The sequence below is a fragment of the Oncorhynchus keta genome, chromosome 8 (genome assembly GCF_023373465.1).
Source record: "Oncorhynchus keta strain PuntledgeMale-10-30-2019 chromosome 8, Oket_V2, whole genome shotgun sequence".
NCBI lineage: Eukaryota > Metazoa > Chordata > Actinopteri > Salmoniformes > Salmonidae > Oncorhynchus > Oncorhynchus keta.
In genome coordinates, this window is record NC_068428.1 from 15,808,443 (window position 1) to 15,822,980 (window position 14,538).

A 14,538-nucleotide genomic window follows, 5' to 3' on the forward strand; every position below is an offset into this window, starting at 1 on the left:
TTACTCGTTGGTTATTATTGCATTGTCGGAACTAGAAGCACAAGCATTTCGCTATACTCACATTAACATCTGCTAACCATGTGTATGTGACAAATACATTTGATTTGAAGTGTGCAATATAAATGCATAAATGCAGTCTGATATTGTAGCCATGCAAAAAAATCTATAGGTGGTTTATTTTTTCATTACAAGTGTTGGCAGGCTGTTATTTGTTTAGTTTACATTCAGTCTCTCTCTCTCTGTTGACATAATAAACGGCAATATCAGCAATCAAAAATGATTACAATGACTAAAAAAATACATCTATTTGACATACACGGATCCTGCTTCTCATGTATTTTGTTCTATATTCTGTAGCCTAACATTCCAAAAACTATTTGTATGCGATTGTATTTATTTGTATTTCATTATACAAGTCCGATTCAGCCACGCGCAAAGCCACATGACAAACGCATGAGCCGATGTGGAATGTCCACGCGCTACACACCCTGACTGAGTAGACAATCCGTGCGACTACGAGATCCATCCGAGATGTGATTGACTGACTTGACTACCTCTACTCTAGAACCGTTTCATATGACCACTTTGTATTATGTGATATCGTTTAGATCACTGCATGTGTCTTTTATTTATGAGTGACCATTAAGTTTGAACAAGACATCAAAACAAGAGTGTCACTGTCACATTCGGGTCCGAACAACACGCCCACAATTGTATTTCGCTAACTGTACGCGCAGACCAAAGCGATTGGACAAGAAGAGCTGTCAATTGCGCATAGCTGCCATTCCTTCCGTTCCGTTCTGAGCGAAGAGTTTTTGCAGATGTTTTCTCAGTATGGGCAGTTGAAACAGCAGCGCGCTGCTCAATAGTAACTTTTACGAAATACTACATTATTAATTTAGCTGATATACATATGGGAAATGGATAGCTAATAGTATTGTACGGAAGCTAAGACTGTGTGCGACGTAAGCCGATTTTAGAATTGAATTCATTTGTTTTAGTTTCTTGAACGACAAGGAAAATGCCAGTAGCAACTCTATTGCCTTTTACAGCTACCCCGAGTAGGAAGTCTTCCAGCCCGACCTCTTTCAGACTGACAGAGAAATTCATTTTGCTATTAGTTTTTAGCGCTTTTATTACGCTTTGTTTCGGTGCTATTTTTTTCCTACCGGATTCGTCGAAGCTGCTCAGCGGAGTTTTCTTCCACTCGTCCGCGGTAGAAACCAACACTCGAAAAGGTACGGATAGTGATTCAAATATCGCAGTTGGGACCGACGAAAAGATATTAGCCAAGATTAGAAAGGACCACGAAAAGGCTTTGGTTGAAGCCAAAGACACTCTTCAGAAACGACCAGACGAGATAAAGCAAGATATACAGAACGAGAAGGACAAAGTTTTGAAGGAAGGTCTCGGTAAAGGTGGGAAAGATGACGATAACCTACCAGTCATTGAATATGTCCGGCCACCCGGAGCAACAGGGCACGAGCCCTCCGATCCGGAAACCAAAGAGAGACGAGAAAAAATTAAAGAGGTGAGATGTATGTATGTATGTATGCATGTATGTATGTGTGTTTTATTATCTACTAGAATGAGTATGGCTGCTTTGGGTTTGTGTAATTAGTTTCGCACTACGGTGTTTGCTGTAGTGTTTTGCCTAATCGGCAAGTTCATCTTAAATGACACGCGGTTTACTATAGTTAGGCCCATACGACACTGTACAGCACAGGCATAACATTTTCAGCTAGTGGTTTGTGTCTATTGAACTTTGAACTAATTAACTTTGTACCCAGATATCTGTCCTGTATTTATATACACGTAATCCCATACTCTTCATTATCGCCCAGATTGAGAGTGCATCCTGTAGACCTGGGATGGGCAATTTTGATGGGGGTGGGGGCCACAAAATATCGGAACTTATTGAGGGGCCGCAGTGGCTCATGGGTCTGCATACCTACATCCATACACACCTAGCGTTTTGGGGACCCCTTTAGTTAATTTCCTGTAATTCTACACATTTTGCCATCGGGTGGAAAGAAATGTTTGCAGTTTTTAATGTGACTGACCTCCTCGATTCGGTCTTATGTAGCAAACTTGAAATTGTGCTTTTTACATTGGATAAAAGTAGAGACTCAGAGTTACCAAATGGTTTATCATACCCTGCAGTTGAGGAACAATGGGAAAGTAATTCTGCTTTGAAAGTTGACAAACTTGTTATTCCACCTTTGAGAAAATGGCCCTGGAATGTTTTGGTACAGCTACTGGAGATCTCTTCAAACATTAAGCATTGTTCACACCCTCTTAAGCCTTAGCCCCACCCATCTCTTTAAAACTTATTACGGTGGAAATCCCGTTAACGGGATGGATTTTTCAACAGCCAGTGAAAGTGCAGGGCGCCAAATTCAAACAACAGAAATCTCATATTTATAATTCCTCAAACATACAAGTATTATTCACCATTTTTAAATATAAACTTCTTGTTAATCCCACCATAGTGTCCGATTTCAAAAAGGCTTTACGGCGAAAGCATACCATGCGATTATGTTAGGTCAGCGCCTAACAGAAAAACACAGCCATTTTTCCAGCCAGAGAGAGGAGTCACAAAAAGCAGAAATAGAGAATTAATCACTAACCTTTGCTCTTCATCAGATGGCACTCATTAGGACTTCATGTTACACAATACATGTATGTTGTGTTCGATAAAGTTCATATTTATATTCAAAAATCTCAGTTCACATTGGCGTGTTATGTTCAGTAATGTTTTGCTTTCAAAACATGGGGATTTTGCAGAGAGCCACATCAATTTACAGAAATACTCATCATAAATGTTGATGACAATACAAGTGTTATACATGGAATTAAATATATACTTCTCCTTAATGCAACCACTGTGTCAGATTTCAAAAAAAGCTTTACAGCAAAAGCACACCATGGAATAATCTGAGTACTGCACTGAGACCAAAACAAGCCATACAGATACCCGCCATGTTGTGGAGTCAACTGCAGGGTAAATATTCACTTACCTTTGATGATCTTCATCGGAATGCACTCCCAGGAATCCCTGTTCCACAATAAATGTTTGATAAAGTCCATCATTTGTGTCCAAATACCTCTTTTTTGGTCACATGTTTAGTTCACAAATCCAAATTCACAAATCCAAATTCACAAGGTGCGAGCACTAGATCTGATGAAAAGTCCAAAAAGTTACATTACAGTTCGTTGAAACATGTCAAACGATGTATATAATCAATCTTTAGGATGTTTTTATCACAAATCTTCAGTAATGTTCCAACTGGACAATTCCTTTGTCTTTAGAAATGAAAGGGAACGCAGCTCGTTTTCACGGCTGCACGCGAGACTTAGCTCATGGCATTCTGCCAGACATCTGGTTCAAACAACTCTTATTCGCACTCCCTTCACAGTAGAAGCCTGAAACAAGGTTCTAACGACTGTTGACATCTAGTGGAAGACTTAGGAAGTGCAATCGGACCAAATTCTACACTGTATATTGGATAGGCAAAGACTTGAAAACCTACAAACCTCAGATTTCCCACTTCCTGGTTGGATCTTTTTTCTCATGCTTTTGCCTGCCATATGAGTTCTGTTATACTCACAGACATCATTCAAACAGTTTTAGAAACTTCTACTAATAATATGCATATCTTAGCTTCTGGGCCTGAGTAGCAGGCAGTTTACTCTGGGCACCTTATTCATCCAAGCTACTTAATACTGCCCCCAGTCATAAGAAGTTAAGGATTCACAAGTGAGGCCATGTGCTAAACAGAGTAAGGCTAAAAGTGGTGAAAGTAGTAGCCTACAATAAGGGAAAACTCCAGATAGAAAAACACTATGTAGTCCTTGGCCGAAATCCTAATCTGATTTTGGTGCAGGTCATGTTGTTCTTCACATTACCGTCTCTGGTAAACACACTGAAGGTGTAAACAGTACAGTGAAATGTTTACATGCATATTTGCATAGTAGCAATATCAAAAATAGAAAGTGTACAGATACAAATATTTCATAATTATTAGATGATGCTTACCCAGCCACTAGGGGTGTGCTGAGTAGTCGGACAAAATTATTATCTTAACGGGTATGGACCAATTTCTGGATATGATTATGATCCGAGTATTCTTTTGTAATTATCTGTGATTGGAAAAAAAAAAACGTTTTCGGGTGCCAGGAAGCATGTCTCTCATGTGTCAGTCACAGAGTCTCTATACTGTCTTTGCGTCAGTCATTTGCATGGGTTAAATAACTAAACTGGCTAGTTTGCCTGTTTGTAAAGAGAAGGGTGGGCTGTATGTTGATCCTGCTGCTCTGATTGGATAGAGTGAAACCGTATTTCTCCGTCCACCTGATCACTTTTCCTCGCATGTTTTCTGTCTGATAATTTAGATTGCTCCTGCCTGCTACTATGATAAATCACATGGCAGCATAATATCTAACAAGTGGGGCAAGGGTATGGAAACGCTAGTGCACATTCTGACTGAGTGACAGCAAACTTGGCTGCCTGCTGCAAATTGAAGACACACAGACACTCACCCTCCCTGCACTGCTCCTAATCTGCATTTTTTTTTTTGCAGTGAGAATGTGCAGGGAGGTGTAGTATTTAGCCAACATCTAATTAGGCATACAAAAACACTTGTGTTTTTTATGATCACCAGTGTGTTTTTTATGATCACCAGTATGATCTATCAAATTTCAATTTACAGATACGATTACGAATACGGTCATGTTGGCACACCTATACCAGACACACTTGTCTAAATTGATGGGTTACGTGAAATAAATGATATACCCCCCATTTAAGCCACATCTAGCTAAGTGGATGGGCCACTTGTCTAGATATGTACACATGTTCATGAATACAATTATAATCCCCCAGACACACCTGGGTCATGTAACCATCTGGAGAAGTGGAGTCTTTTGTTTAGACCTGTAGCTAGCTAGCTAAACAAAGACTCATAATCCCAAACCATACTACTAGCAATACAAACTGATTGTCATAGCTAGCCACCATGCATGAAATGCTGTAGAATGAATCTGCAGGTAGCTAAAGCTAACCATCTAGGTTTAATGTTAGCTAGGGTTAGGCTATAACTAGCAATGCAAATGACTTTGAGGTATAAATAATATTAGCTACTACACAGATCATACCCGTAACGTTAGCTAACGCTTGCTAGCTAGCTAACAGTACACTTGAACTTGCATCGAAAACAACTTTCTGACAAATTTAGAAAAATATAATATCTGAAAATGTAGCTAGACTCTTACATGGATGAACACCTCACAGCAGACTGAACCCATTTACGCCGTTTTGTTTGTACAGCATGTTTGGCCCGCGTTGTGTCAAGTCACTGACTGTGTGCAGAAAATAGTCCATCACAACGTTTTCCCACTGATCTTTGTCGATAGCGCCTGCTAAATTCAGGGCAGCAATGTTGTTGAGAGCAGTAGTAATACTTCTCCATGGCTAGCATTAAATCTTTAAAAAAAAGCTGCGGTAGCAAGGATTATTTGCACATACTGAGCAGCTCATGTTATAGACAGAAGCATGCAACGTGGCAGACCAATCCGAATTTATCTCTCGGCATGTTCAGCCCATCCATTATCTCAGCCAGTTATGGCTTGATTACATGTTTAGATAGCTGGCCGCTAGACTAATTTAGCAATCAAAAAAAATGTTAGCTGACAAGACAACTGCTCATGCACAACCAAATGTAGAATATTGCACATCGTGTATTCTACTATTCTAACTCTTGACAGTAAGTTGAGACCCTGACAGATTTCCTAAAAAATTATATATACATGTTTATTTTGTTTTTTGAGGGGTGGTGGAATTGATCCACGGGCCTACAAAAGGGGCACCATGGTTCGCCGGTTGCCCATCTCTGCTGTAGACAAACCAATTGATTGGATGATAATTTTGGATGGCACTTTGTTAGTGTTTGTATACTGTGTAGCCTAATTACGTGGGTCTAAGCCTCCAGACAGTCCTGTTTTTGAACAATGAATTAACCAACCAATTATAGACACTTCCATACTATGAATGATAGTGTTACAAATGATGACTAGTAAATGGGTAAGAATTATTCCCATTCAGAGGGCCAGTGTCTGTTTTTGTACAGCCACCATACTCGGAAACCACTAAAAATAGAAAGTGTTAATGGGTGTTTAGTTATGAATCCAAAAGACATACAACTCACCACTTGCTTGACTGGTTTGTCACTTCAGCATGTTATTTGCCTAGTCTGGCGGCATTTGGTTTTGGTTCTCCTCATGTCGACTATCAGCTTCCTGTGGTACAGCTTCTCTGCTGACAAAGTACACAACTTGATGGGATCAAATTATTCAGAAGGCATAAGGTGATTTAGAGGAAATTGCAGTGGTGGCAGATTCTTTAGCAGTCAATCAAAATTTGCCATGTTTATGGTTGCAAAGCTGCCTTTGAGAGTCCTCGGCTCAGGTCCCAGCCTTGGGCTTAGAAACGCATAATGTTTCTCCTAAGGAGAGCCATAGCCCGTGTGTGTCTGTTTATTAGGGGGAGGGATGTGCTGGTTTAAGCCTACTATGAAAACATTGCACAACCAAATAACCAGCAGGGATGCTTTGTGTAGTTTGTTTTGGGCAAGGTTAGTCATTTTTATTTTTAATGGGAAAATTTTCTGTACATTCTTTGGAACTAGTTTTGTGCTTGAGTTCCCTTCTTACAGAATCACCTGCCTGTTCCCCTTTCATACTGGTACCAAGGTTCCACTATGAATCATCGTACAAATTAGAAGAAAAAAAACCATTCTCTGTGTGTGTGTGTGTGTGTGTGTGTGTGTGTGTGTGTGTGTGTGTGTGTGTGTGTGTGTGTGTGTGTGTCAGAGACGGTAGAGCAGTCTCTGTTTATATCCCCAGTCATTACTGTAGTTAGTAGTAGCTTACACACATCCCATCCAACAAACCTCTACAGGTACAGGATAGAAACAATACATTGCCATAGGAACAAAAGCCTGACTGTTTGACAAAGACCCTTACTGGGTGAATAGTTTATGGTAATCTTTACCATTGCAACTGTGGGCTAATTACAGCACAGTTCACGGCACCACACACAGCATCCTCTTATTGCTGATTCGCATGTCACTCTCTTCCTGTGTGTGGTGTGGTGTGTGCTGCCTGAGATTTCCTCAGTCTACTGGGCAGGTCAACATTGGGTGGAGCTAGTAAGCATTTGGAAATTAGATGCAAATTAGTGCCTGGGCTGCAGCTCTGTAGGGCTGACCCGCTTATCAGTATTCACTTGGTATCTTGAAGGGCAATCGGTTAATAACCCTGTCAGGCTTTCGTCCCGTCCCCCTTGCATGCGGAGAGGAGAGGGCCAGCTGGCTCAGCAGCCAGGGATTAGAAACTGTGGGTTTGTTAAAGGTCTCGAGTCGCCTTGGCTGTCTAGGAAGGAAGGATGAAGCAGTCCTCTCTTTCACCCTCCTCGGTCTCTCTCTCTCTCTCTCGGTCTCTCTCTCTTTCTCGGTCTCTCTCTCTCTCTCGGTCTCTCTCTCTTTCTCGGTCTCTCTCTCTCTCGGTCTCTCTCTCTTTCTCGGTCTCTCTCTCGGTCTCTCTCTCTTTCTCGGTCTCTCTCTCGGTCTCTCTCTCTTTCTCGGTCTCTCTCTCGGTCTCTCTCTCTTTCTCGGTCTCTCTCTCTTTCTCGGTGTCTCTCTCTCTCTCTCTTTCTCGGTCTCTTTCTCGGTCTCTTTCTCGGTCTCTTTCTCGGTCTCTCTCTCTCTCTCTCGGTCTCTCTCTCTCTCTGTTTCTTTCTCTCTCGGTCTCGGTTTCTTTCTCTCTCGGTCTCTCTCTCTCTCTCGGTTTCTTTCTTTCTCTCTCGGTCTCTCTCTCTATCTGTTTCTTTCTCTCTCGGTCTCTCTCTCTCTCTGTTTCTCTCTCTCTCGGTCTCTCTCTCTGTTTCTCTCTCTCCCTCTCTGTCTCTCCCTCTCTGTCTCTCTCTCTCTATCCCCCCCAAGATCCAGTTGAATTATTTTTGCACACCATGGACGACATGACACTTAGCGAAATCGCCTTCCCTTCCTGACCTACCTCTGTAACATTCTGATAATCCCAGTAGCCTCTCTTCCTCACTTTTACTTTCATGACAGACAACCCAGTGGGGAAGTTAACAGCTTTTTAATCCAAAACTACCTGTATATCTTTGTAGACTATTGTTCGATTCTGTACTCCTAGCCATTCTTTTGTTCATTTACCTCTTACAAAGGATGCCAGGAAGATGCGTTTGAAACGGATCTGTATTGCCCTCCATTATCTGTAGACGGCTATAGAATTACCGACGTGGAGGCCCTCCAGGTGCTCAGTCTAATTGTGTAATGGCTTTAATAGCAGTTCCTTTCTGCCAGCCAATCCCGCTGCGTCTCACAGGGGGCACAGTGTTGTTTATGCCTGTGGATAGTCTATACACTGATGGAGCCTGAAACCTCTTCACAGGAGGTTACTATGTAGGTGGCCATTACATTTGAGTATCGCAGAGGTATGCTCAGATAAATGTAGACTATAGAAGAATGTAGGCTATGTCCTCTGGCAGGTCAATATACGAATGCTAGGCTATAAGGTTGTAGTTATTTTGTTTCATAATATGTGAATGTTAGGCTACCTGATCATCTTTGTGTCGTCTTATATCTTAACCCCAGGAACAAGCCTTCCTAGTGCTAGGATAGAGTTAAAAGCCAGTATTGGCAGCTATGATGGTTTTATGGGGCTTATGAGCAGAAGACTACGTCACAGCGTAATCATATACTGTGAGCGCACATATCCCTCTGTGTGTGTGTGCATATCAGTGATCACCGGCCTTAAGAGGCCCTGTCGCTCTTTCATCAAGCTGACCACCAGTCCAATAGCCCAGTGATCCCATGCCTCTAAGAACTGAGTGATTGAAGGACTGATTGATAAGGAGGCCAGGACTGGTGGGCCACTGCAGCTCCACTACACACTACTACGCCATTGAGGCCCAGAGCTCTAACACACTTCTACCAGAGACAGTACAGTATGAAGATAGGCAGAAACTGCTTCTCCAAAGGAAATCCCAGATTATAACTACTTCAGACATTGGCTCGAATCTAGGTTATGCCTTTTAGATTTCAAGAAAATTAACAACTAAGGAAAAATTCTCTCACTGACTCTTCAAACCCCAAACCCCAGCCTGGTCTGCTTGGTCTGTTTCGCAAGTGTTCCCGGAAGTCTGGCGATGTTGCGCCTCTGCTTTTTAGAATCTCTGTGCTTCTACACCACTAAGGGGAAGCTCCCAAGCCACCAGCCCCCACCACCTGACTGACACTAATGATGACTCTCGTCTGTAAAGCAGAACAGAGACCTAATCCAATTGATCAGCACCAAGGGAGAGACAAACAGTCCCAGTAGGGAGGTGTTGGCGACCAGAGTGAGACATCCTGACCTTCAGTCTTAATTGCTTTGGGAAAGGGAAATTGATGTCTCCAAGCTGGCATATTTCTTGCGTTAAAAGGTTCTTTGTACAGTAGGTTTTATTTACTGAATGCCAATAAAGACCTTCTGCGCCATTGACTCGTGCCCTTTTGAAAAGAATCTTGATTTATACAGATGCAATCTTGATATTTTATCGAACCTTTTTGACAGGGAGTCATGCTGAGACCAATGGCTATTTTACAGATGAGCCCTGTATACACATCAATATAGGCCTACACTATGCACTTCAATGTACGGAAAGCAAAACACAGCCATAGAAAACAAACACATTTTTCAGGAGAAGGGCCCTCAGTCAGCCTTTTGAATTTCCCTAGAGGAACAAATTCATCCTATTTTAGAGAGCCTTGGTGATTATTCCACAGGTAAATCTGCTTTTTTTTTTTTTTTTTGCACATTACTTAACTCAGGAGAGATCAAAGGGATCACCAGTTGACCTGGTCTGGTATCTTGTACTTCGTCTGTAAATTAACAATGCAGTTAGGGCGGAAGTTTATGCAGGAGGGATGTCAGGCACGGTTGAACTTCTTCCCTGCTATAGACCTTGAGTGATACCGTTGGCTCCACTTGAGTGCTGTGGTGTTTAGTTGCTGTTAGAGCCTAGGTTATTGGTCGTCCGAGGAGCGTAACACTTGCTTTATTGCCATTCCCTTTGTATACCATGTAATGTATACCATGGCCGGGAGTTCGATTTCCTCATATTGCTTCAAATAAACCATAATTTATGGGCCCAATGACCAGCTAATATTAATGACCTTTCTAATTTCCCCCTCTGAGTGGGGTTCCACTCTGTTTTCTTCACACCGAGAGAGGCTGGGCGAAGGATCAATGACGGCATTCAGCTCCAATTCATCTTCTAGTGTCCCGTCCTTTTCTGCCTCCTTCCTTCCACGTGCTGCTGCCTTCCTGCCTACCTGTGTGGCTAGGATTCTGTGCCATTTGTCTTTGCTTTGCTGCATTCATCAACAGAATCATAGCTGTTTCATGTCTGCTTAAGATGACTCTCTAGACTATAAAGATATTGCTTTCTATTTCATTATTATGGTAAGATATTATACATTGTATAGGACAACAATCCTTTTAATTGAACCCCTCTAGTGTTCAGTATTGTAGTTGGCAGACTGGTACTCAGATTCCCAATCACACAGATCATTGGTTTTCAATCTGTGTTTTACGTTTCACAAAGTTATTGCATTACTGAAAAGATAGATGGAGTACAAGACCCACAGGTTATTCCAGGGCCACCATGTCTTCTCATGCATGGTCTGTCAGTAGGATTAAAATGGGAATAATTTTTGAGGCGGAGGTATGTTGGTAATCGGGACGGACAATACTGTCAAGCCAGGGCTGAGAGGGTAAGACGGAAGAGTGAGTCACTTTCACAGTACAAATGTCCCCTTATTTGAATAGATCTTTCCAGCAGCCTTTGCATACAGATAACTGCCAAAATAAAGGAAACACCCAGATAAAGTGGGCCACCATGGACTGCCAGAACAGCTTCAGAACTGCGTCTTGGTATAGATTCTACAAGTGTCTGGAACTGTATCGGAGGGATGCGACACCATTCTTCCACGAGAAATTACATCATTTGGTGTTTTGTTAATCGTGGTAGAAAATGCTGTTTCGGACTCAATTGGGTTGATCTGGTGACTGAGACACACACACACACACACACACACACACGTCCTTTAAAACCCTTATGCTACTTTGAGACCCCTCTTTCAAAGTCACTGAGATCTCTTCTTCCAGTCATGGTAGCTAAAATAATGGGCAACTGGACATTTTTATACATGATGAGATGTTAATTGCTTCATTAACTCTGGAACCACACCTGTGTGGAAGCACCTGCTTTCAATGTAATTTATTCCACATTTGCGCATTTATTTTGGCAGTTACCTGTATCTCACTCGAGGATGCATGTATGAGGGCAGGCCAGTCTGACTGACTGCAGTGCAGTACCAGTCAAAAGTTTGGACACACCTACTCATTGCAGGGTTTTTCTTTTTTTTTAAACTATTTTCTACATTGTAGAATAATAGTGAAGACATCAAAACTGAAATAACACATGGAATCATTTAGTAACCAAAAAAGTGTTAAATCTAAATATATTTTATATTTTCTTCAAAGTAGCCACCCTTTGCTTTGACAGCTTTGTTCATTTCTGCTTGTAGATTTCCAAACTCACCAAAAATGACTTTCAAGGCCTAAAACTAACTTTTTTTGTATACCAGCCACTGCTTCTTGACACACTGCTTGCTTAACCCGGAAGCCAGCCGCACCAATGTGTCAGAGGTAACACTACAACTGTTGACTGAAGTCAGTGTACATGCGCCCGACCCCCACAAGGTGGCGCTTGAGCGCGATGGGCCAAGGACATCTCGGCCGGCCAACCCCTCCCTTAAGCCGGACGATGCTGGGCAAATTGTACACCGCTTCATGGGTCTCCCGGTCGCAGCCGACTGCGACACAGCCCGGGATCGAACCCGGGTCTGTAGTGAAGCCTTGATATGTCTTTGAACCAAAATATAAATAAAAAAATGAATCCTCATTGGTGCTCCAGAGTGGCGCTGTGGTCTAAGGCACTGCATCTCAGTGCAAGAGGTGTCGAATCCAGGCTGCATCTTATCCGGCTGTGATTGGGAGTCCCATAGGGCAGCTGACAATTGGTCCAGCGTCGTCCGGGGTAGGCCGTCATTGTAATATGAATTTATTCGTAACTGACTTGCCTAGTTAAAATTTAAGGTTTCAATTATTAATTGTATTTATTTTTGAAATGTAAGTTTTTTTTTTTTTGGAAACAGGGCCACCTGTTTGTGTGTGCCTTAAATCTTACTACAATGTCTATTTTTGCTAGCAGTGGAAGCAAACTCAAACATTGAAAAGAAACCTAGCTTGTGAAATAAAAACTGTGCAAATAGCCAAGAAACACAAGGACAAAGTCTCACTTTAGTAGACTTTCGAGTAAACTTATGGCCGTGTGCATTGATTCTAAAAAATGAGTCTTTCAGCACCCCGCTCAGTGGGATAGCTATAACATCAGGATTCAGATTTCTTTGTGTATTATCAGACATGAAACGAAGCCGCAGAAATACTTTGAAAACATTTACTGCAGCATTTATTTTGCTATGAATCTCAACTTGCGCTTCTGCTCTTACTTGAGTTGACTATTTATGAAATGCTTGCACTGTAGAGCCCTGATTGTGACCACCCTCCATAGTGGCAGGTGAATTAGACATTCTTACACGCCAATGCCGAAATGTATCCGCATTTGGTGGGTGGCAGGTGTTAATTTTATGCCCTGATAACTTTGAGCTGGATTGCTTGTCTTTGCAATTAATTTAGTTTTGTTTGTGCTCGTTAGCATATTTAGCTATTACTAATTTTTCTGGTAATAGACGCACAATGGATACGGATGGGTGTTGTAGAGTGTGAAACTGCAGGATCGAGTCACTGATTTGTTGTTTGTAGAGAACGACAGGCTGTTGTCCAGGGTCACGCCAAGGTACTTTGCACTTAGGTAGGGGGCACTGTGGATTGTCAACCGTGACAGAGAGGCCTTGGAGCGGGCAGGCCTTTCCCGGGAGGAAGAGCAGCTTGGTTTTGTCTAGGTTGAGCTTGGGGTGGTGGGCCGACATCCAAGCTGAAATGTCTGCCAGGCACGCAGAGATGCGTGTTACCACCTTGGTGTCAATTCCACCACTTTTCAACATAATTTTCATTATCTCCAGCACAATACCAGTGTCTACATATGAGAAATCGGCACGTTTCATAGAAATAAATGAAGTAAAAAGTTCTATCAGAAGTTTAAATTATTTCAAGAACGGTGATTTTCAAAGACTGGGATTAGAGGTGACGTGGGGAGGAATAATAATAAAAAAATACCTTCCCTCTGGCTAGATGGTCATTGCAGGTTTTTCTTACTTTTAATCCTACCTTGTGACGTCAGACTTTTAAAAATGTTTTTATTTTTGCTGTCTTTGTAACCACAGACCATTAGAACTTGCTGTTTTCACATATGTAATCCAATTGAATCAAGTTTTATTTGTCACATGCACCGAATACAACCAGTGTAGACATTATCATGGAATGCTTACTTGCAAGCCCGTAACCAACAATGCAGTTCAATAAATAGTGTTTAGAAAATATTAACTAAATAAACTAAAGTGAAAATAATGTATTATCTAAATCAAAAAGTAACACAAGAAAATGACATACCAGTAACAAGGCTATATATAGGGGGTACCGGTACCGAGTCAATGTGCGGGTGTACAGGTTAGTCCAGGTCATTTGTAAAGTGACTATGTATAGATGGGGTCCATGTAAGTAGTCTGGGTGGCCATTTGATTAATTGTTCAGCAGTCTTAGAAGCTGTTAACCTCTTGCTCCTACCTGACACGCAGGCGTCCCATCTAGACATCTGGAAATGCAAATGCGCTACGCTAAATGCTAATAGCACTCATTAAAACTCAAACGTTCATTAAAATACACATGCAGGGTATTGAATTAAAGCTACACTCGTTGTGAATCCAGGCAACAAGTCAGATCTTTAAAATGGTTTTCGGCGAAAGCATGAGAAGCTATTATCTGATAGCATGTAACACCCCAAAAGACCCGCAGGGGACGTAAACAAAATAATTAGCATAGTCGGCGCTACACAAAACGCACAAATAAAATATAAAACAGTCATTACCTTTGACCATCTTCTTTGTTGGCACTCCTAGATGTCCCATAATCACTATTGGGTCTTTTTTTTCTTCGATTAAATCGAGCCATATATAGCCTAGATATCGATCTATGAAGACTGTGTGATCAATGGAAAAAAATAGCATCTTATAACGTAACGTCATTTTTTAAAATTAAAAAAGTCGACGATAAACTTTCACAAAACACTTCGAAATACTTTTGTAATGCAACTTTAGGTATTAGTAAACGTTAATAAGCGATCAAATTGATCACGAGGCGATGTGTATTCTATAGCTGTACGTCTAGAAATAATGTCCGGGTAAATCTCAACCAAAATATCCGGTCGGAGACCTGAAGAAATGGGCTGTC

The 14,538-nt window shown here is 41.6% G+C and overlaps 1 protein-coding gene across 1 annotated transcript in view; it reads left to right on the plus strand.

Moving 5' to 3' along the window:
- Window positions 1-727: 727 nt before the first annotated feature.
- The window catches only part of man1a1 (mannosidase, alpha, class 1A, member 1), a 166,924-nt gene continuing 153,113 nt past the window's right edge, over window positions 728-14,538 (plus strand). Inside the window, exon 1 of the mRNA XM_035774826.2 lies at window positions 728-1,531. Within this exon, the coding sequence (XP_035630719.1) occupies window positions 1,022-1,531 (510 nt within the window). The 5' untranslated portion in view covers window positions 728-1,021. The remainder of the gene's footprint in view (window positions 1,532-14,538) is intronic.